The following is a 23,303-nucleotide window of genomic DNA, read 5'->3' on the forward strand; positions in this document are numbered from 1 at the left end:
GAGCATTGGGAAAAATACTGAGAGAAAATGGAAGGCAGGTGCAGAGGCTAAAAAACCCTGTGCTTGTGCACAGACAGAATGGATTTTAACCTGGACAAAGGATATTACCTGGGAACTGAGGACAGGCTGGGCCTCAGGAAGAAGACAGAGATCTTTTGAGCTCTGCTGTGGTCTGCCAGACATGCTGTGTGTTTTCCACTGGGGAAAGGCAAGGCTGAGAACCTCACACAGAAGCTGGAGTGGCCTGAGACCACCTCTGCACCCACTCCCTGCTGCTGGTTCACTGCGGGCAACACCAAACCAAAACCTGCTTCTCTGTCATCAAGGCTAGCACCATTTCCAAAGCAGAAAGATCACCCTCCTGTGTACTTTGTCAAAGCCAACAGTTTATCAGCACCCTCAGAAGGCCAGACATGCAAAGAAAAGCCCAAGGAAAGGGCTTTTCCCCTCCCTGCCCTGCAAAATTCATCATCACGTCAGCACAGAGATGAGGACAGAAAAAATCCAAATGCATGAGAGGCTGAGAATATAAATGTGCATATAGCAGCTGTCTCATAAGGCTGTTCTGGTGGTGCACAGAGAAGGGAGAGTGGGAATGCAGTGAATATATGCTAACACCAAGAAGAAAACAGAAGTATTAGCAGGTACCTACAAAATTCCATCTGGGTAGTTTGAGAATCACTTTATCTCTGCTCCTCCTTTTCATAATGAAAACACCAATGAACGAAACCATAGTCCTGGAGACCATGGCATCACAGCGAAAGAATATTTTAAAATAACTCAACATTAATAAATTCATAGAGAGGAAAGAGAGTTTTACTCCAATTTTTTAAGTTATAGAGAATAAATACGCCTCCAAAGTGGATGCTTACCAAGCTGTGGTCTGAAGCTGCATGGAATCAACTGCAGCTTCCTCAGCAAATGCTGTGAATCCCAAGAGCCTGATTTTGCTGATGCTGATGGTGGAGGGGAGCAAACAACACCAGCAGTCCCCCAGCTCTGTCCTGCTGTTTTTAGAAGGTGCTGCTACTTTGCTCTCTCAGCACTGTCCCTCTCCGTGGCATTGAGCAGCAGCACTTTGTCCCTCTTCAGCTTGATTTCTGCACATCTGCTCTGACTGCCTAACTTAAGGATGGCACAGAGGGGAGAGTGAAGGTGGCTTTCAAAGCAGGAAAACAGGCTGAACCCCAAGTATTTGGGGGCATAATTTACATTTTTCAATTTTACATCTACAGAAATAAGCACCAGGGAGTGTTCAATAGGTAAGATCTCCACGGGGGGTGTCAGAGAGCAGAAAGCAGAGGGTAGCCCTCTTCTTTGGGAGACCTCCCAAAGTGAACTTCCTCTGTCCTCCAAGCATTATTGTCTGTGGCGGGCAGCTGAACAAGGAGACCCTCACTTACAGCCTTTCCAGAAGCAGATAGCTCAGATGCTCAGGGACTGCAGCTGGCTGATAGAGGTGGGGTGGTGGAGATGGCTAGGAGAAGTAAAGAGCACACGAGGCCATCAGGAGACCTCGCTTCCATTTCTTCACCCTGTGATGGACCCCTTAGGGACTCTGGATAATGCTCTTGCTTTCCTGGTGTCTGCAGATAGCATGTCTACCTCAGAAACCATTCCCTTTCTGCTGGGCCACTTGGTGCCAAACAAGAGTGGCCACCATGTGACCAGAAACACAGACGGGTAGGATCTGTATCCTTCAGCAGAAAGTTGTTAGTCTGTGTCTCAATTTACTCCCCACCTGCATCAAACACAAACATATCTGGTCCCATCAAGCTCCATTTCCTTCTCCTCATCATCCAGAGTTCACTACGGGAGTGAAAAGTAGAAAAGCCAGGGTTAGCTACAGAAAAACTAAAGAAGGGAATGGAAATAAGACCTTCCAAAGGAACTGCTTGTCACAACATTGCTGCTTTACAGCGCTGGACACAAGGATCTAACTAATGACCCAGTGATGAACAATCCCCCTGCAAAGGACCCCTACCTTCTCTGTGGAGGAATACAGCAGCTCATCAGCTGATGGCACCGGAGTCCCGTTAAATAATGAGCTATTAACTGCAAGAGAGGGCAGAGAAAGGAATCCCATGAGCACAGTGCTAGCAAGGAAAGCAAATTTCAACTATTCAGTCATTCATTAACTCCATCAAACTGTATGCAATCTTTCTGCTCAAGTAAAGTGAATCAAAAGTATCACTTCAGAGTGACTTGAAAGCATCTATCACTTAAAAAAATGAAAGAAAAGGCTAAGTGAGATATAAGTCAAACCTAACTGGGTTTTTTTGAGGTCATTGTGAAAAAAAAAAAAAAAGAAAAGAAAAACAGACAAATGGGTTTGCAATATTTATCTAACAATTCCTGGATTAAAAGAAATATCCACAGAACACTCCTAATTATTAATTTCAAATGAATGCACAACGCCAGAGATATCCAGAAAAGCAAAATGCTTTTCAGAATCCACCACAAACACAGTCTTGGAGTTAACAAATAAAAAAAAAAAAAGATAAAGACTAACTGAAATGACCAGGATGTAGATAATGTCTTTGAAAAAAGGGGCAGAGTTCATTGTTTCCTTTTGTTTTCATGGGATTGAAAATAATTTCTCTCAAGTTTCATTTAGAAATGCAATCCTTCCTGAAAATAGGTTTGGCAACTGTGTCCTCATGTTTTATTTAGGTTTTTGTGTGTACTTTCAGGAAGAGTCAGCTCCAGCTCACGGTCCTGAGCTTTGTTTCAAAGCACCTAGCAACTGCAAGGACAATATTCCGCCTCTACTTGGCCATCTTATGGAGACAAATTGAACATGGAGAATAAGGCCACTTAGCTGCCATTCAAACGGAAGCAGAACTTGACCAATATCCAAGCGCTGGCAGAGATCCTACATTTCAGAACTAATGTAAGCACAAGGCTCCTAGAGATCCAGTTCCTGACACCTTTTGCACAGAGGCACCTACCGGTAACCAGAAGCTTTTCCTGTTTGACAGGTACATCAAGATAACCTGAAGTTTACTTTGAGCACAAACCAAGTTTCTTACTCATTCCTCATTGTTTGAAGGATCCTAGGAGTGGTCACAGCTTCCCAAATGGTATGAGCCAGTGCATATTTGGGGTTTGTAACTGTTTGTTCCTGGTTGTGTTGCCAGATCTACATGTAAGCTGGCTCCACCTGCCTTGCAGCCCATGCTCTAGTGATAGGCTGAACTGTGGATATCCTTCCCTTCCACCCTAGTGAGGAACCATTTGTGCTTTTCCACTCATACAGGAGGTAGAAACCCACCCATGTTTGGGCAACGCCCTGAATAAATCCAGCTCCTGCACTTGACAAAATGACACAGTGGATACCAGGAACGACCTGAGCACCACGACCACCACTTCTGCCCCTTCCCAGACTTCTCAGAGGCATACCATTCAGAATGAACACCCACAGGGATGTGAGGAGACAAGGGTACAGAAACACCTTCTCCACTGGTAATGATGCTCACATGAGGAGTCCCAGGAAGGCTGGCTATAAAGACATTCCACTTGGCACACAGGGTGAAATTCAGCCCTCAGCCTTAGAATAAGGCTGAGATAGGAAATCTGAAGACGACTGATAAAGAAGGATTAATCTGTCTGTTTATTATCTGGATTGCAGCATAACAGAGAACAGAAAGCAAACGCAATCACCTCGCTGCTAAGTGAAGAGCTAATTAAACAGCCTCTTACCCGGATCTAATGGTTCACAGGCACAAGAGTAATGTGTGATATAGTCCACCTTGAACTCCGAGTTGATCGGGTAATGATCTGCCAGCTTGATCATCTTCTTAAAAGCATCGTAAATGAAGATGAAGCTAATCAGGGAGGAAAAACCTTCTTCGGTGAAGCGGGTGAAGTACTTGACCAGGAAGCTGGCATCGGTAGCAACCAGAATGAGACACTGGAAGGCTGACCAAAGCCCGATCCAGAGACGAAACTCCAGGTAGTCAAAATCATTGTCTCTGCAAAAAGACAAGGGTGGCAGGAAGGGAAAAGATAGGGGTTAGATAAAGCCAGGCAGGATTATGACTTCCCAGGCACAGCCTCTGGGACTTGTGCTCATTTTGACTCAACGAGAGTGTTCCCGGTTAGAGTTTTTGCCAGCCAATTCCATAAATGTGTGCAGCGTGGTTTAACAGCCAAGGTGGCAGAAATGGATGCAGAAGTGATCAGTCCTGCTTATGCCTTCACTAAGAAATGTTACCTGTGAATTCAAGCTCTTTCTAGGCTTCTCAGTAAAAATCCTCCCTTGGCAAACACACCCTGAGCTGCAAAGGCCCAAACATCCAGCTGTCCGGACTAAGAGCAGCTCATCGCTGACATCTTTCCACTGGCTGAAGATGTAAACACAGTTCATGAACCTCCTTCAGAAAAGCAATCTCCTGCCAAGCCCTGTGCTCAGGAGCCTGCATTGCCACCTCTCAGGCCTGTGCACTATCTGCAGAAATCAAAATATCAGCAGGAGAGGATCAAGAAGTACAAAGCAGCACTGAAGAACCTGAAAAGCTTTTAAGCTGTGGTTTTGGTTCCCCTCTGCCCCCTCCTGCAGCACTTTTGAAGCTCACAGAGCAGATGAAAAAGCAGAGGACATTTCACATGCACAACACAAGTACTTTTGCAGTGACTAATTTTCTTTCCGAGGTCTCTGGAGGAGAAACTTTCCTAACAGCCTGCTTTTGTGGCTGCAAGGCAGAAGGGCTGGGGTCCTGCTTTCCTGGGGAGCCCACTGCCTCGCTTCCCACTGCTTCTAGCTCGGAAACTCATTTCACAACAGGCATGGGAAAGACACTGCGTGGGAGCAGAGGTCACCAGGCAGGACGTGTGCTGACCCAGGGTATCCTGTAGCATCAACCCACCCTGCTGGTGCCCAAAGCCAGAAGCACGGCTGGGGACATGAGGCTTTTTTAGAGATCTCTCCCTGCACACACACATGCGCAGTCAAACTTTAAATGAATTGGTAGATGGGAAGTCTTTCTAATCTTGCTCCCAGCAGGGAACAGGGTGTTGTGAATCCGAACAATCACAAATGCATTATTGAAAAATCACAGCGCTTGGTTCCAATTTCCTTGTGAGAAAGACTCCCTTTAAAATCCTGCCATTCTGCTCCAGCAGGTTGTTAGGACAATAGCTTTTATAACCACCACCTTCTCTGCAGGTTAAAAATAACCACCTTCTCCCTCTCAAACTTGCACAAAGTGTTTTTCCACCTTGCTTTTTTCCTTTTGTGTGCTGCACCTGGGCTTTGACCTGCCTGCCAGATGCAAACAGCTCTAGTGCATCTATTCCTGATTTTACTCATTTATTCTGCAGAATAAAGAAAAGAAAGGTGCCTTCCTCTTGCTCTGCTGTGGAGCATTCATGGATCGGCAGCTTCCAGTTTTCCTCTCCAAGCCAGTCTCATTTTCTGTCTGTTTTTTTCCAGCCTCTATCCTTGTGCTCCAAGCCCTCCTCCTCTGTCCCTCCTTGGCAAGACTGAGCAGACCCTCCCAAGGAGAGCGAGTGGATGGCTCACACTGCAATGAGTATTATCGATTCCCAAAAGACATCATCTCGCCCCAAAAGAGTATGGTGTAGCACTGTGTGTGCAGGATCACGTGGAAATACTCCGTCTGCCTTAGCAACTTCTCCAACTACTCACAGGAAAGACAGATTATACACTCTCAATTATTTCCGAGCATCTACCCACAGGGACTAAATATAACGAGGGAGGAGATACAACTAAACAACCAAACATATACCATGACTCCTGCCTTATTGCAACCTGCAGCCGTGTCCAGCTTAATAATTCAATAGGCCTTTTCTAAAAATAACCACTGACAGCCAAAGAGCTGTTCCACATCACAGGCGACTGCTTTTGAAGGATAGCCTAGTAATAATGCCTTACCTCCAAAAGCTCTCAGGTTTGAGCACTGAAAAATGCTCCCTGATGGGAGAAAGGGGGGGCTACAAGTGATTTGGGGCATTTTCTGTATGACCTAAAATGATCTCCTTCTAAAACACCATCTGAAGTATCAGCAGTCCTACACATGAAATCATCAATGAATACAGATGTGAAGTTACCACTGAATATGTCGATTCCTTTAGGGATTCTCATGATATTTTGCCAGCATTGGAGATATGGGAATACTAAGTGAGAACATCTAACAAAATGGGTACCCTTTAGCTTGGGTGCCAACTACCATCACTGCATAAACATAAACATGGTGTGGAGGGAGCAGAAAAGTTAAATGGGAAAAAAAAATCCAAAAACATTGAATGCAGCAGAGTTCCATGAGGAATTCTAGAGACAGAGAGAGACCGATAGTCGTTCCTGTCACTGCAAGCAGTGCAAACTTCTTGTTGAGGACAAGTTTGGCCAAGAATTTCCAGGAGGCCTCAAGGAGAGCAGCAGGCAGTGCCCTGGGCCATGCATGCCTATGAAAATCCCCGATGTGATTGCACTGCCACCCCAACACAGAACAGCGGGATGTTTCATTTCATGCCCCAAATCCCCTCCTTCCTCACTGCCAGCCACCTCATTCCCTAACTAGTATTTCATTAGTGGCAGGCATTCCTCCCCCTCCCCTCCTCCAGCCCGGTACTTACTTGCTGAAATTAAAGAGAAGCCGTTCGAAGACCAGGACGGGTCCTGTGCTGCTCAGAATTGTGAGTGGCTGACCGGCAAAAAGGCAAAATATGGCGCCAGTGACTGCTGTGCCCAGAAAGCTCTCCAGCACGCCCTGCCGCAGACAGAGGAGAGAAGTGAGTTCTCCTGAGTAACCCCTGCTATCAGCCACTCTTCCAAGAGAATGAGAAGTTACATCAGTGATCGGTGGCATGCTGTATGCCGGTGTGTCCAACACCAAGGGAAGACCATCTCCTGCCTTCTCCTGCATCTCCACAATAAAAAAGAACGTGTTTGTTCTGCTTACTCCAAGCTGACCAGCAAGCCCCCTTGTTATTTCTGTGGCCCACTAGTTCAACAACACTATACTGCATTCTCTATTTGACAAGGGGAGGAGAGCATTTTCAAACAGAACTTCCTGAACATCTCCCAGATCTTTGACAATGAAGGTTAATGTTTGCGGGGCTCTTCAGAAAGCCATGGAAGTGCATGACAGGAGGACAGTGCTGACAAACCCCAGGACAAAAAAGGGTGGGTTTTCTAATTCCTACATAAACAATACACCTCTCTTTCAAGATTTAGGAAGGGAGACACAAACCAAACAAGGTCACTTCATCCAGCAGTTGTGTGTTGAGACCCCAGTTCATCAGATGTCACCAGAACGTAATAAATTCCACATTTAACAGGCTCTACAACTACCTTTGGCATGTGTGGCAAGACAACTTGGATAAAAGGGCGTGCTGCATGCATTCTTGGATTTTCACGTTCAACTAGAGCTGGAGAAAATCCACTTTTAAATGCAATCTGTGGATGAAATAGAGAATCTTCTACTGAGTAAGATGAGGAGCCAGCAGCATCACCCTCTCCAGGGCTCCTTACCCTGCAGGACTTCAGCGCAGGCTCACGTGCTTCCTCATAGCTGTGTCTGAGTCAGCAACCTCATTAACACTCCTTGTGCTGCAATTAGAAGCACAGGCAGATCCTTCTTTCCAGCCCTGACAAACTGCAGGGGCAGGGCTGCAGTTCCTCTGACTTATCAGTGATAATGCAAAGAATTTAGATGAGGTTTTGTAGCACTCTTTCTTGGAAAGACCCAAGTTACTGTTTACACTGAGGACAGTCTATTCATACCATCATATGTCAAACCAGTATGTTACTATGTAGATCAGAGGATTCTTTTTTTTTTTTATCTACTACATTACCAGCAGAACTTTCTCTAAAGCAATCACAAGCTTGGCAGGAGATGACATCCTTGGTCCTTTCCATTTCTAAGTGCTACTGGTGATGCCCACCACCAACAGTGGTGGCCCTTGCAGGGCGACCCGCAGCCTTCCCACAAGGATGGCACAGGTTGTTACAGGAGACATGGACAGCAGCCTATGAGCCTCTGCTTGCTGCCTTTTGGGGACTTGTCAGGATGAGACGACTGCTCCTGGGGCAAGGATTGGTGTCACACAGCTGATCCCCTCCACTCCTCCCACACTGCTCACAGAGAGGGCCCTCGTGGCCAGCGCATCTGGAATCTCTTTTCCCTGCATTCTTCCACGTGTCTGTAGCTAAGAATAGTGTCTTTTCTCAGAAACATAAAACTCTGAAGTGAGCTTTTAAAGAAGTGTTGGCCATGTCAGGCCCTCTGAGGCAGGCGCTGCAGGATGGGCCATTTTTAGCGCCTGACCCAGCAGCAGTCACTTAATTGTTTACAAGAAACAAGAAGCGTAAACTGTGATGCAGTAGCCCCAAAACCACTGTATTCTACAAGGACAGAAGGTCCAGAGGACAACTTCTAGGTTCTGGCTCCTCAGCTGCAGAAGCTGGCATGATCTTCTCTCGAATTTCTGAGTATGAAGAATCAGGGCAGCTCAAGCTCTGAGACATCTTACAGAAACCCATGCTTCCAAACTAACGTGTGATGGTTTGACCAACCCTTGACATGAACCTGGACCCTGATCCCACTGAGCAGCTACCTGGAGGGACAACCTCAGCAGGGTACCCTAGGATGCCTCACTCTGGCCCTGATGATACAGGGCCATTTGAGCATGAAGAACACACTATTTTGCTCTTCTATTGAAAATCTGCAGTCAAAAGCCTTTCAAGGTTCCTGCAGCTCTTGACCTAATGCCATCAAACAAGAATGGTGAAGAGAGCTTTGCTGAATCTTGCTCTAGCCTGTAATATGTCACAGGGGAGTGCAGAGCTCCAGAGAGGTGCCCCCCTCTTCTATGCTTGGTTTAATTAAACCTGTGTAAATTAACAGTTCAGTAATTGCCACCACGAGCTTAATTATTGTTATGAGGGTCAACGTGACTGCACTGAATCTATCTTAATACAACTTCCTCTTGTTTCTTCCTCTTCAAAAAGCCAAAGGAACACTGAAGCACACTGCTAAAGCATAAATCTGCTCCAGTCAAACATCAAGGACCTACAGCAGTGTTAATACAGACTCCCTTTTCTTTAGACATCATTTAACTCAGGCATCCTTTGAAGCCCCTACTCTTGCCTACATTGCTGATCCAGCCAGTCTCTGGATAGACAATATAGTTCTCAGGAGTAGATCTTCCCACTATTACAAAATTCATCTTTCTACAGAACCTGCATTTTTCTCCTGTTTCACATGTCCTAGTTTACTCGCTTTTCCCTACGAAGCTCAGGATTCTCTTTTCGCCAGAGAGGCAGAGGCCCAGGGATGGTAAGTGTCATGCAGAGGATACAGTGCTAAGCTCTGATGACATGGAAAGTCTGAGTCAGACTTAGTAAACTTACTTGGACTGAAACGGTATGACCGAGACACAAACACAGAGTAGATCAGAGAACTTCTCTACACAGAAGGAGCAAGGACCTTCTCCGTTGCCTGGCCACCTTTCAAACACCATTTAAGGTAACTGCTTGTACAATTTTTCAAAGGACAGCTACCCAACAGTAGAGAACTCAAGCCAGCTTTCAGTGGAAGCACAGGATATCTCTGTTAACTGTACCCAGAATTCAAGCTACATTGGTGGCCAAACACTCCTCTGACCATAGGCAGCAAAAGGCAAAGGACACATACGCTGCTTCTGAGAGCTCTTGCTCACCTGCATGTTTTCTGTAGCATCACCAAGCAACCCTCCAAAAGTGATAGCATTGGTCACTGTGGCCAGGTAGATGAAGAGAACAGCTGAAAGGGCTTGAATATTTAAAGCGTCGAGGAAGTCGCTGGCGAAGAACGGTGCTTTCCTCTTGATATCTTTGATTAAGCCACCGCAGAACCTGAAAAGACAAGCAAGAGAAGACTCATGCAAAATGTTTTACAGCAAAAATCACCACGATAAGTAATCAGAACCACTGCCAGAAATGAAGTATTATCTGAAAGGAGTGAGATCATCACATTATATAATTGTCTTATCCTGGCTGTGATGGTCCAGGAATATCACTGAGATAATGCTGTAAAGAAAGATAGTATCTTGAACATGTGATGGAGCTGGAAAGACAATTTTCAGGAACACAAGCCCTACTTCTGCTGAAACAGACCACTAACATTTGCAGCTCAGGAAGCTTGCCTGTTGGGTTTTTTCCCAGCTATATTGGTTGATGTAATAAAACACATTAGTCTAAATCCCTGCCTCAGTTTCTCCATGTGGCAGATATAATGGTTAAGTGAGCAAAAAAATCTGCTAGATGGAAAAATGCTTCAAATAGTTCACCAGGAAAAGAACTAGAACAATGAAAAGACCTAGAAGTAAAAATGCAAGGAAGTAAAATCATCTTGGAGAACAGGAGAGCTCCACTTACAGACATACTGGTTTTGTACAGTCACAGACAAGACAGTATTCAACTCATAAAAAATTCCACGTGGCTCTGACACTGCCAGCATGAAATATGTTTCCCTTTTGCCTCTTTGTTGCCTCGTATGTGGCTCACTGCCTACACCAGGACTGCTCAAATGCTCTGTACACAGAGAGGCACGTGGCTGACAGCCACAGGTTAACTTTCTGACCCAGAATCAGGACCTATCAACTGCCTTGTACACACTGATGGGTAATTTCACACTTTTCTCCTAGAATTTAGCCATTCTGGTAGAACTTAAAAAAACATCTAGAGTAGGAGGAAGGGTGCATGAAAACCTGTGCGGTGACCCCAACAGGCTGAGCACAGTGTTTTATGACCACCTGAATGGTGTTCCCACTCTAGTCGACTTTTACATGGAATACAAGCAGAGCAATACAGCAGAGTAAGGCCTCGGGCTCCGTTACCTTCTGTGTTTCTATCCTATAAAAGCCTTCCTCTGTGCAATTCAACTAAAACAGGAATGTCTGGAAAAGTTTCTGCCTTTGGCTACACTGCTTCCAGCAATCCAAGTGGAAACTGTAGATGTGCCTGCCACATTCACATCCCTTAGCGTCTGTACAAGTTCTCAGCTTTTCAGTAGCCAACAGCTCCCTGCACCTTCGTTCAATTTTGAGTGCCTCATTTAATGTAATTAAATTTGTAAAGTGCTGAGGCTGGATGTTTAAAACCCTTCAGAATGTCTCAAGCTGAGCACTAAAAACCCCAGGACACATTTAGGGGTCACAGCTCAACCTACATGAACAGGATGTTGGGATGGAAAGGGAAAGGGGTGGAAGAGTTCTGCAAGAGAGATGTTGAACCTCTGCTTGGTGCCTCGGGCCCAGTGACATGTTACTGACCTGCCAGTTCTCTGCAGCTCCTCGCAGTCCCCGTGGCCCCCGCCACCGTGTCCCCCATCATGAGGTGTGTCTCCATTCATCTGCAGATTTTCTCCACCAGAGTACATGTTTTTCCTAGGCAAGAAGGAAAGCCAAATGGAGGATCACTGCACCACCCGACAGCTCCACAGACCATAACCCACACATGGTTCCTCCAAACAAGCATTACACAGCCTCTCCTGAAGCCAGGTTGTACAAAGGGGACTAGAAGACTGGCAGCCAGAGCGCAACACAGGGTGCTAGGAACACCAAGCAGAACCCTGAAGACTCCGAATAACCGCTATTCTATGTTATTATATGCTTATAGCATCACCTCAAAGGGCAAGAACATCCACCCTCCAGCTCTTAAACAAGACCAAAAGTATCTCTAGCACTTTCTAAATACAGACAGATGCAGGTAACTCTGCAATTGGTCAATATACCTGGTGTACCCAAAGCACCATCTCTTCCCATCACCTTTTCAGAACTGACGCACACTGCCCTTCACCTCAGAGCCAAACCTGCCTGTCTCCTGCCGTTACCTTTTATCTGAAGAAGGAAGAGACTTGGGGGGCTCTATCCTAATGGCTGGATCCCACTCCCCTGGGGGGAGCACAATGACTTCATCCAGAAACTCGTCGATGCCAGCGATCAGGTCCTGCCGGTCCTTGGCTTTGTAGGCAATGTCATGGAATACCTGCAAAGAAAAGAGAGACTCCGTGTAGAAAAGGTTTCCTTTTCTGTAGCCCAGGCTCTGGAGGCAGCTACTGTGGTTTATTCTACAAAAATAACTTACTCATTCTCAATTTAAAAGTATCAGGAGGCTTGATACAAGGATATGTAAATCTCAAGAAAGTCCTCTTCTTTGGTTGGTCATTTAATGATGGAGGTTCTTTTCTTGCAAGCATATTTCTAATTTTTAGCAAAACATATATTTATATCCTTACAAAAACTGTTAATAAAGGAAGTATCCATTTCTTTTATTCAAAAAGAGTTTTCTGATAAATAAGGAGTTTCAGTTATATCTGGAGAAGATGCCTATACAAAGCCACAAAAGTGTCAATCCTTTTTTTCTACCTACTATGCAAAAAACAGTTAGTTTGCAACCCTGTGACATAGAAATAATGACAATATTTCCTCAAAAACAGTAACAAGAAGCACAGACTAGTTTTACTGAAAGGTCTACTCCCACTGATGAAGAATGAATGTGAGGAGAAGAGAGGAGAAGAGAGGAGAAGAGAGGAGAAGAGAGGAGAAGAGAGGAGAAGAGAGGAGAAGAGAGGAGAAGAGAGGAGAAGAGAGGAGAAGAGAGGAGAAGAGAGGAGAAGAGAGGAGAAGAGAGGAGAAGAGAGGAGAAGAGAGGAGAAGAGAGGAGAAGAGAGGAGAAGAGAGGAGAAGAGAGGAGAAGAGAGGAGAAGAGAGGAGAAGAGAGGAGAAGAGAGGAGAAGAGAGGAGAAGAGAGGAGAAGAGAGGAGAAGAGAGGAGAAGAGAGGAGAAGAGAGAGAAGAGGAAGAGAAGAGAAGAGGAAGAGAAGAGAAGAGGAAGAGAAGAGGAAGAGAAGAGAAGAGGAGTATTAATCCTGAATTTTATAGAAAACTTTTGGACTACTTGGAGTGAGGGTGGATTAGCACATGTGATAGATGCAAGAGCAGTTGGTGGTAGGAATGAGGACTTCAGGGCTACGGAAACCAGACAATTGCTCCAAGGAGTGGAATGACAGAAAACAGAAGAGCTGAGAGAGGGTGAGTGGTAATTAAGGAAACCATACTAGGGCAAAACAACCTAAGGAGAAAGCAAGAAGCAAATGTAACGTCCATCAGCCCCAGACATGCAGAGCCCAAGGGATGCTGGAAGAGAGAAGCTCTAAATGAACACGGAAAGCCCAGTCATCTCATTGAGGGGTATGATTAGTGAGTAATTGCTAGCTACTCATGGATAATATATAAGCACTGCCTGGACAAAGAAGTGCTCTGGGACACAGTTCAACACATGGCAGCATGCGCTGGGTGGAACCACCTCTGTGGTAATTACCTGGAGCATAGCTGTGGGTTACTGTGGTGGTGGGATCTGAACAAGGGTGCACACCACGACAGGAGGAAGCCAAACTTTCACTCCTAGTCTCTTTGAAAGAGTGATGGCTAGCAGGAGAAAGCACATGATGGACAAAAGCTTCCTACAGGCATGCTTTCACAAAAACCTGAGGCCAGATGAAATAACTATGTAAACAGATGGAATTAGGAGGTGACATTTGGGTATTTCAGTTTTATATGTCTACGCCAATTCCCGTTGACGACACTGGAGGGAAGCACAATGTTATTAGCTAACAAAGCGAAACCTGTGAAGGACCCATTTCACACAGGAGATGTTAAGACACCTACCTCATCTGACATCAGAGTGGCGATGGCTCGGCCGATCTCATGGTAGGACTTCGCTTTGCCCTTCGGTCCCAGGAGAATGAAGAGAAATCTGACAAAACAAACAGATTGTTCCCATTTAGGAGAGCAAAACGGATCACTTTTTCAACTTTAAAAAGTTGTGGCCCTTGTTAGGGGTCCAGAGGCTGTCAGTGGCCTCCGGCTGACTTGGGAGCAGAGGTTAAACCCTGCAGCCCATCATGTTTATTCAGACAAGCAAGACACTTGTCAGTTTTTCTCCTGAAAGGCTTTAAAAGTAACCTTGAGACCACTACAGGCAAATGCCATCACAGCCCTATGCAGTCACCACTATGATGCAGCAACCTAGACTTCCGAAGGAGCTGAAGGAAGGACACACTCCCAATGCCCAGTACCTGGCAGTGAGCTGTGCACGACGGGTGAAGCTCCAGCACAGAGCGCTTGAGAATCCACAAGCAGTGCACCACAGAAAGCCCATCCACCTCCATGGTCCTTCATCTGATCCAATGTCACTGGCTCCTTGTAGCTATTCAGTTTTTCTCCAAGATAGCTGTGTGACCCCTAGTGCTATTCCAGTGCTGTTTACGTGACAACAGCAGGGATGTAACTGCTGCTCAACAGCCAGGAGAGGACAAATGAGATTTAAGGATGCTCACTCTGCACAGCTCCAAGAGCACCCTCTGATCACAGGAAGGACTCAGCAGGGCCAGCACAGCAGCAGGCATGGAGGGACAACTATCAACTATCTGTATTGCTCCCTTGAGCTACCAGATAGATCTCTGCATGCTTAGTAAAGCTCCACTGGAGTTGAGATCTCTGTTATAAGTAGCTACCCACATGTGAAGGGAAACCACTGATAGAGCTTTAACAATAAATAATTGAGCCAAACTTGTATGCCCTGAATTTTAACTTGGAGTACACAATACATACCAGAGACCTGTAAGACCATCTGATGGCTTCACAGTCACAACTTAATTCTTAAGCAGGTAACTTAGAGGTGTAAAGCTATTCCCGTGGTAGGCACCATCAGCAAGGGTGACTACATCTACAGGGCATTAGGAAGTCATTTCTTATGTGACCTCTTTGGGCACCGACGATATCCAAGTCACTGTTAATGAGTTTGAAAACCACCAAGATATGAAACCTCTGGAAATAGAAAATTACTGCTCTTTATCTTTCCTGCCCTTGCTTCGGTCAGTGCTAACGTGCTATGAATCAGGACTTGCCTACGTGACAGTATTGTCTGAGGAGATCCCTAAATGGAAAAGGCCATATATGGAAAATGGATGTTTCTGCCAACACAACAGCCCAGCAGCTGTGCCAGAATAAGGGGAATGCTGATGAAAGGTGGCTGGGCTTTCCAACCTCTTAATTTGCATTCATTAGAAAAAGTTTTAAGGCCTCAAGGTTGAATCTTCAAAGGTACCTAGATCCTCCTGGCCTGGAATGAAAAAAAAGATACCACCATTCAAATAATGCTTAATTCTGGGAAGACTGAAGCCTTGCCATAGCTGCTCCCAGTTCCTAAACTATGTCTCACATGCAAGGCCAAGGTATCATTGATGAAATGGTCAAACCCACTACCTCCTGTAGCAATACTGTGAAGGTGATTTCTTGCTGTAGACAGGGATCAAGCTGGTAGCTACTACCCACACAGCATCTATCACCTTGGCTGTAGGAACACAAGCTTCTCATGAATACCCTGTTCAGATCAGTCCCAGAAAAGAAGATTTGGTTCATGGCTATGGCATGAAAATACATCTGTCTTCATGCTCACCTCTTTGCCTTGCCACTTGGCTTGTTAAGAAAGCCCTCTTCTGTTGGCTGCCTCACACAACGGCCAATGCTCGGTGGCCTGTGGGATCTCTATGGAGACCATCACGCTGGTCAGACGGTGCTGTTACAAGCGTTCAGCCTGAGCTGGACTCTAACTAGTGACCTTGAGACAAAATTCTCTCTCTTTCTTGCACATCAGCTCATCCTGGCAATTAGCAGCAAAAGAAGTCACATGGCAGGAGACCAGCTTCTCCATTTCGCCTAATTTAGACTCGGAATTATTTGGGCAGTTTTCAGCAAACTCCCTATCAGCATGTGTCTCAAACAGAAACACTTAACAGCTGCTCAAAACAATTTTAAAGCATCTTGAATTAAGCTTTTTTTTCCAATTACAGTCATAATTTAATCAGCAATGGAAAATAAACACAATGTAACCTTTGCTAAGTTGTCTCATCTAAAACCTTCTGTATCGCTTCCAGTGTGAATTTGGATCAGCTTCAACTTCCAGTCACAAATTTTGATCGTCTCTCATGGCTAGACTGAAGAAACCTTGAAAGTGAAATTCCTTTCAATACCCTCCCCTATTGATCCATAGCCTTCTGTCAGGTTAAGACATTTGAGGCTTTTCTCCTCTCTTTAGTCACTTCCACGGCTCTTGTGTGAACCCTCTCTGATGGATCAGTGTCTTCTTCAGGGAAATCATGGCAGTTTTGTCAGGCAAACAGAAGACAAAAGTGCAAATCAGATGGACTAACCTATGGCCTGAACCATAGTTAGGCCTGAAGGAACCCGATGTTCCTAACTCAGGAACTTCATGGGACCTGCTTTCCTGAGAAAATGAAGTTAGGAGCATGGAGACAGGGGACAGGACATCATCATTAAGCATTATTTTAGCTTCCTAAACCAAAATATGATGATGTACCAAGTCAAACATCTTAGAAGATATGCTATATCCAAACAAGTACTTGCTATTTAAAAAAATCTAGAGTCTTATAAAAAAAGGGCATCAAGTTAGCAGGGCAGGATCCACAAATACACATTAATTGGTAGTACTAACAGTAACACTTCCTGATCGAGTTCTTCATGAGGCTTTCACTTAAGGTTCACGTGGAGGTGACTAAGCCAAACACACCCAGGTCATGTCCTCTGCTCTCCTCCTAACTCCTGGATCTTTCCCTGTGCTTCACAAGTGACTAGCAAGACAAACTGTTCCTCAGCCAACTTTTTTAAAACTCTAGGATGCAAATTACCCAAAGATAATAATTGTTTTAAAAAGTTTCATAAGTCCAGAAGTTGCTGCTCAGCATTCTCCTGATTTTCCAGGGGGAAACAGACATATTCATAACCATCTTCTGAATTATTACATCATCTGGCTCTCTTCCTGCTCTCTGCTGCACACAACACATGCTGAGTTATCAAATATCTATTGTTAATATTTCTTATTGCTAAGGATGCTTCAACATGGGGAACAAGAGGTTTCACCTCACAAAATACAATGGTTCTCCCCAATGCTCTGGGCAACAGCTTCCAGACAGGGTTGACAGCCCTCACACCCAGGACACCTGGTTTTGAACTCTGTATCATAGTCAAAGCACTCCAAATCCCTTGCTCCCAAGTTGATAATGAGCCAGAAACTCAGCAATTTCTTATCCTGTTTTACCTAAAGCACTATTCCTCCTGTTGTTCCTGCCCACTTTACCCTTCCTCAGCAGCTGATGACCACCGACTACATATGATTCACCTCTTACATCATATGGACTATGACACCAAACCCAACAAGAATAAGTTTGCTCTCACAGATGAGTAATTCCAACTCAAAATGGACAAATGTGCCTCGGCCAATGCAACATAAACCCATCTGAGGAACCCAGAAGATCTAAACGTAGCACCACAGCAGTACTGTGTACAGGCCCAGTAACCTGGGGTTGTGGAGCTAACAACCTGTAACGAGCAAGAACAACCCTCCTGGACCTTGGTGGGAGGTGACAGCAGAGACTGAGGAGCAGGATTTCAACCTAGTTTGCCCAAGGAGGCCACAAGGCTTTACATGCTGTGCTTCTGAGAAATTTGGCTAGAAATCTCCACAAAACCACATGAAGAGCACACTTAGGAGGTGGGGAGTGAAAACAGTGCAGACAGGTTCCAAAGCCAGTGCAGAACTAATATTTTGCCATCCATTTGGGACATCCTGCAAGAAATCCACCATGTCTGTGACAATCAAGTTCCCATACAGGGTAAAAGTTGTGGTAAAAACTGTCCCTGGACCAAGCTTCACCATGGTCTTTTTGCAAGCTGACCATCAGAAGACAAGGTTGTCCTATGTCCTGTCCCCAGAATAAGAAAAATTTTTAAAAAGAGGAAGAGCAACTAAACCAAGATTCAAACTCAGCCTGCTCATCCATGCCTGCGTCTCAAATCTGGAGCAAGCAAGAGCAACAGCTCCATAAGGGTTCAAGGCATCTACACAAAGGAAGCACTGTAAGGTCCTGGAGAAAATTATGTTATTTTTGAGAGGGGCAGGGGGAAGCAGTTCTTCTGTTGATGGACACCATGTGAGATGCCTTCAGGGCATCCAGCATTCACAGCACAGACACATGTTGACGGACTCAAGGGCCGAAAGAACAACCTCTTGATGTACTTCTCCAGGAGGATCTGTGGCCTGGACGGCTGATGAAAGAGGCACAACCTGAGACTGTAGGAACAAAAGGAGACAGTGAAGCGTTTGGTCCATCTTCTATTTCACAAAGGTGATCCTTCAAGTTTTGGGCAACATACTGACATTGCAGGCTTCTCACATGGTGCCCATGAACGTGGCAAAGGTAGTCCTTTGTTGCCAGAGCTGCTTTCCCAGAGTGAGTCCTGCCAGGAAGGCTGCTCAAGGACACAACCCTGAAAGCCATTTCAACGCTTTAATTAATGAACAAGAAGCACCCTTCATCCTCACCTACACAGAAGAAAAGATGCTTTTGCTGTTAAACGTTTAAGTGAGGAGGTAAAGGGAGAGAACCTGACTCCTGGTTCTGTTGCATGCTTCACAAGCAACCTTTGGGCAAGTTACTTCACTTCATTTGAGACTTGTAGACACAGGCAATTTCCCAGCACTACCTATTAGACTGTGCAAGTCTGTACAGCTTATCTCCAACAAAAATCTTTCCCTTGCTCATTCTTCATCTTCTTTCCCCATCAACATCACCTTAATGCAGCAGCCCTGAACACATGACTGCACATTTCTTTTATGAAAATAAAAAGCTTTGTCTACTGCACTGTCCAGAGGAGAAGCAGCCAGACCCGTGGTGCAAGCATGGTACTTAAGTGCTTGCCAAAATGAGGAGTCCATAGTGCTGTGGAATGAAATTCAACACGAGAAAACCAAAGTCCTTGAAGGTTTTTTCAATCTCATAACTAAAAAGAAAAGACATCACAGTGAAAGGCTGTGACCTCTCTATACCAGTTTCAGATCCCTGTTTTTTATTACTGGGGCTGTATGAAAACACATCGCTGAGAAACGTTTCCTAAGAAGTTCATGAGATCTTGCTGGTTTAAGTAAAAATTTACTTCTAAGTAATGGAAATACTTCAAATAGTTAGCAAGTATGATGGAAAAATTATACAGAAAATTTAGAAAATTTTATAGAAATTTTATAGAAAATGTACAGAAAATTCGTGTATGCAAGAAATAGTGATTTCTACATGGGAAATATTACTTCTAAGTTTCCAAAATTCTGTAACTTAAAACAGAAATCCAAAAGCCAACGAATGTGTGGAGGAGGAAAAAGTAAAAATCAGCAAAGTAACCTATATAAGTGGAAGTCTGCATGTTGAAGACTGTCTACCTTAGGCACAACACAATCCTTTTTCTTCCTAGGACAACATGAATAAACTAAAACAGGGCAGGGACTATAGACAGAGGAGACGCCCCAACATAGCTGGTCTGGGCCCTGATGGGATTTCCGTGATTGAATTTCACAGGATGCAGCCATCACAAATAGCTCTTCAGCACTCATGGATGCCATCTAATGAGCCTCCCTGCTCTGATTAGTGCTTGCGTTTGGTTGGGAGGACAGCAAATGGATAATACTATTTCCTGGAAAAAATGTTGGCATGGAAGGACATATTGTCTTGATTAATGCTATTGAGTAATGAGGTTGTTCAGCAATCCTAGATCTAACTTCCTGGCTCCCGCTACCAAAACAAACAATGCCTAATTTTACATCTGAAAAGCATTTGGAGATGTGTTTAAAAAAACAGACAAAGTGGCAATAAACTTCGAAGCTGAAACAAGTATACAGAGGTCAGTAATGCTAAGGAATAAAGAACCTTTTATAAAGCATGTTTGTGTAACCTTTGTGTATTTTACAGCTTCTATCTTACAACCAAATTCAGGACCTGAAAATGATAAAGTGCCTACAGTGAGTTTTGATACTTTAAACCAGTAATCCTGACCGTTATGCACGTCACAGGATGGAAAGCAATGGAGAATGTCTTCTTCTGGCCTGGTGTTTGCACTTGAAATGCAGTTTCCAATTCTCCTCGCTTGCCTGGGGTGAATTCTCTTACCGGGTAGGTACGGGGACTTCGGTCAGGGCGCCCAGCATGACCGCCTGCTGCAGCCGGATGAAGGCAATGAAAGGGCTCTCCAGGAAGTCTACCTCCCCAACCAGCACATTGGAGGCCTCAGCATCACGGGGCAATTTCTTCATGAATTTATTCTTCAGCTGCATCAGTGAAAGAGGAAGGAAAAGAAAATTAAGTCTAGTTAGGTACTCAAACAAGAACGTTCAATCAAATTTACCCGGTTTCCACCCACATTTCCTCTTTGGTCAGAACACATCTTTCACCAATACGTATCATCAGGCTGCTGAGATACAAATGCTAAGAAGATCAGCCCCAGAAGAACAATATATCGGTGCACAGAGCCAAGGCGATGCTGTGACGACTATGCCTCTTGGAGCTGTTGTTTTTGTTGACAGACCTGAGAGAGTACTATTTGGAGGAGAAAAAGGTGCGCAGCACTGAGGATGCTGAGTAGGTCTGGGCAGTGTGTCAGGCAGAAGCACTGCACCACCTTGCTGTCTGGCCATCTGCACAATGGAGAAGGGCAGGGACGTGTTAGAAGTGAAAGGGCAACTCCACCATCTGTGGTGGCTGCTACAGGAACAACTGACTTGAGGCAAAGGAACCCTTAAGGATGGATGCCAGGAGCTGGGCACCCGCCTTTCACTGTGTACCTGTCTTTTCAAGTTCCACTGAGCACTAAGCTCAGTGCAGGCTTCTAGGAGCATGTTTTCTAGCCTGTAGCTTCTCCCTTGATCTAAAATTCTCTTGAGGTTGTCCACAGCTGCTGTTTCGCTTGCCTGAGCAGGCCAGCACAAGAGGAGTCTCTGGGCAAAAGTAGCAGGCATGCTGGTTTTGGAACTATGGTAATGGTCTCAGTAACTGTCCAGGTGAGAGACTGGCTTGTTACCACTTCCCACTATCGTCACCCCAGCCCTCAGACCTCCCACGGGCTGCTGCCCTCAGAGCACAGAGCAGGGCATGTGCTCTGAGGCCATCATTAGAGACCTTCTGCCCAGGAGAAACCTCCTTCTCAAACCTTCCACAAAATGATACTGGATGGCTACAACATTCCTCACCTCCCACAAAGCTGAAGGAAGAGAAAGCCTTGGGAAGAAATGAGGTGAGAAGGAGCATCCATGAAGAACAGAGAAATCAGAGAGGGTTTCTGAGGAAAAGAAAAGGATCACGCCTGGATGGGGAGGTGCTTCTAGAACAGCAGTAAAACACTGAGCTTAGAAGACAACCTATAAAGCTGTATTTAATTCATTTGCAGCAATCCTTCCCAAGTCATCCAAATGCTCTCCCAAGTCCAATTCTATGCTCATCACCATTAAACCTGAGTGCCAGAAGAAATCTGCTGACCAGCATGGTTCTCATCAGCCAACTGCCAGGGCTACTCTCATTTATACGCCTTCTCTCAAAGCTGAGCTACAGCCTCACGCTAAAAATAGCTCCCTGCAGCCGGAAGGTTGCTGCTCCCATCCCTGCACCTCCGCACGGTGACTGTCCCACAGCGGACGTGAGCAGGCTCACGGGGCTCTGCAACACGCACCACCCAGCTGACACAGCATTAACCAAGTCCAGCCAGGGAGAAATGTCACCGACTGCTTTTGGTTTGATAATGGGAAAAGGCTGCAGCAGTGGCTGAGTTTTGAAAAACCAGCCTCTCCTGCCTTTTTTTCTGATATCTTCCTGGCACTTGAAATCTCTTTGGCCTGGCCCAGGGTGGATTGTTTTTCTGCTCAGTTATTGAATTAGCCAAAGCAGGCCTGATGCTGGGCTGCAGCAAAGGGGCACCAGCAAAGCTCCACAGCCTTCGCCATGCTGGTTGGAGGCACCACTGGCCCCATCTCATACCCCTTCTCCGTCTGGCTTAGCGCTCCGGCTGCGTCCTCGCAGCCAGGGAGGGATTCCCAAGTGTCCTCAGATCTCAGATGGCTTTGTTTTTAACTTCAGCAGCCGCAGAATTAATTTGAAGTGGAAGGCTTTTGAAAACTCCTGCCCTTGGTCAGTTCCCAACCTCCCCTTGGCCTCCCCCAGGGTGATCTTTGGAGGTCCTCAATGTTTGTTTGGCTAAGGGTGAATGGTAAAGGAGGATGTACTGCCAGAAACACCAACGGGGGGGAATGCTCAACTGGGCTACGAATCCCTAATGAGCTTGGCCAGGTGACACAAGGGTTAGCAGAAAAACTGAAGAAGTCTCATGAAGAGGTAGGAATTATTGATTAAGCAGGAAGAAAATTGCTGGAACAATCCTACTCCTTCATGGTTCAGCCAGGATTACCACTACAGAAAATATTAAATACGCATCAAGGAATTCCATGAAGGAAGCCTAGAGAAATGCTACATGTTCTCCCACAAACAGCATTTTGGAAGAAACTGGAGGTGGCACATCCCCAATAAAGGTTCAGCTTCACTGAACACAGGTTGGTTATGCACCTACCACATGTGTTGCTGAAGAAGTGTGGTCTTGGCCCAAGCCCAGGTGCCTTTCTCAAGCAGAACTGACGGGCAGGATCTCAGGTCGAAACAGCGTGACTAATTCTGAAGAGCTATCATTAGAGTGGATTTTATTTTTCCTCCAAATGAGTTTTGCAGCACCACTTTCTTCAATCATTTATCAGATAGGTGATGGGAAACGAGCCGTCAGCACTTACAACCCATTTTGAACCATTCCCCAAAAAAGCTTCAGAAAGATGCAAGTCCTCAGCAGCACCGGAGACCAGGGAGGGAGGGAGCTAAACTGAGCATCATTCCAACCAGACCACTAATGTTACGTTAAAGGTCACAGATCTCCAACACCATACTTGCAAAGAGGCCTGGCAACCCGAAAATCACCATTTCCCTAAATGCATTTTAACACTCACTTATCACCAGCATCATTTGAAGTTTATTGGAAAGGAAAGTGAGTCCCAGGCTTTTGCAGCATCCCTGTGTCTGCTCTCAGGCACCTTACATGCTGCAGCCCAGATCCTGACTCACCTGCAGAGGAGGAAGCTCCCAGACCTGTCCAGCTTGCAATGCAGCTGGAAAGGAAGGACGAGAGGGCACCCCTGGACCTTCTGGCAAGCTAGTAAATAACAATTTAAGGGACCAAGAAAGACTGATTTTCCTAAATCACTCAGCATCAAATATTTCCTGAAGGATGGAAAGCTTCCTCCTTTCTTCAGGGAGCACATAGCCCAGCCGAGAACAGAGCTTCCCAATGACCAAGGTGAGAAGGAGCACTTGGCTGAAAAAATGCACAGCTCCTGCCTGTGACCCCTGACATGCTCTACAAAGC

At 45.4% G+C, this 23,303-nt stretch overlaps 1 protein-coding gene across 1 annotated transcript in view; it reads right to left on the reverse strand.

The window, feature by feature from the left end:
• The window catches only part of LOC103778231 (electrogenic sodium bicarbonate cotransporter 1), a gene marked incomplete at its 3' end in the record, with an annotated part of 115,082 nt that overhangs the window by 8,101 nt on the left and 83,678 nt on the right, over nt 1-23,303 (reverse strand). The window contains exons 9-16 of the mRNA XM_008945811.1: nt 20,021-20,178; nt 13,674-13,761; nt 11,838-11,992; nt 11,278-11,391; nt 9,685-9,859; nt 6,598-6,731; nt 3,703-3,974; nt 1,985-2,055 (exon numbers count right to left, since the gene is read on the reverse strand). Of these exons, the coding sequence (XP_008944059.1) occupies nt 1,985-2,055; nt 3,703-3,974; nt 6,598-6,731; nt 9,685-9,859; nt 11,278-11,391; nt 11,838-11,992; nt 13,674-13,761; nt 20,021-20,178 (1,167 nt within the window). The remainder of the gene's footprint in view (nt 1-1,984; nt 2,056-3,702; nt 3,975-6,597; nt 6,732-9,684; nt 9,860-11,277; nt 11,392-11,837; nt 11,993-13,673; nt 13,762-20,020; nt 20,179-23,303) is intronic.

The sequence above is a fragment of the Merops nubicus genome, unplaced genomic scaffold (assembly GCF_000691845.1).
Source record: "Merops nubicus isolate BGI_N331 unplaced genomic scaffold, ASM69184v1 scaffold13570, whole genome shotgun sequence".
Lineage (NCBI taxonomy): Eukaryota > Metazoa > Chordata > Aves > Coraciiformes > Meropidae > Merops > Merops nubicus.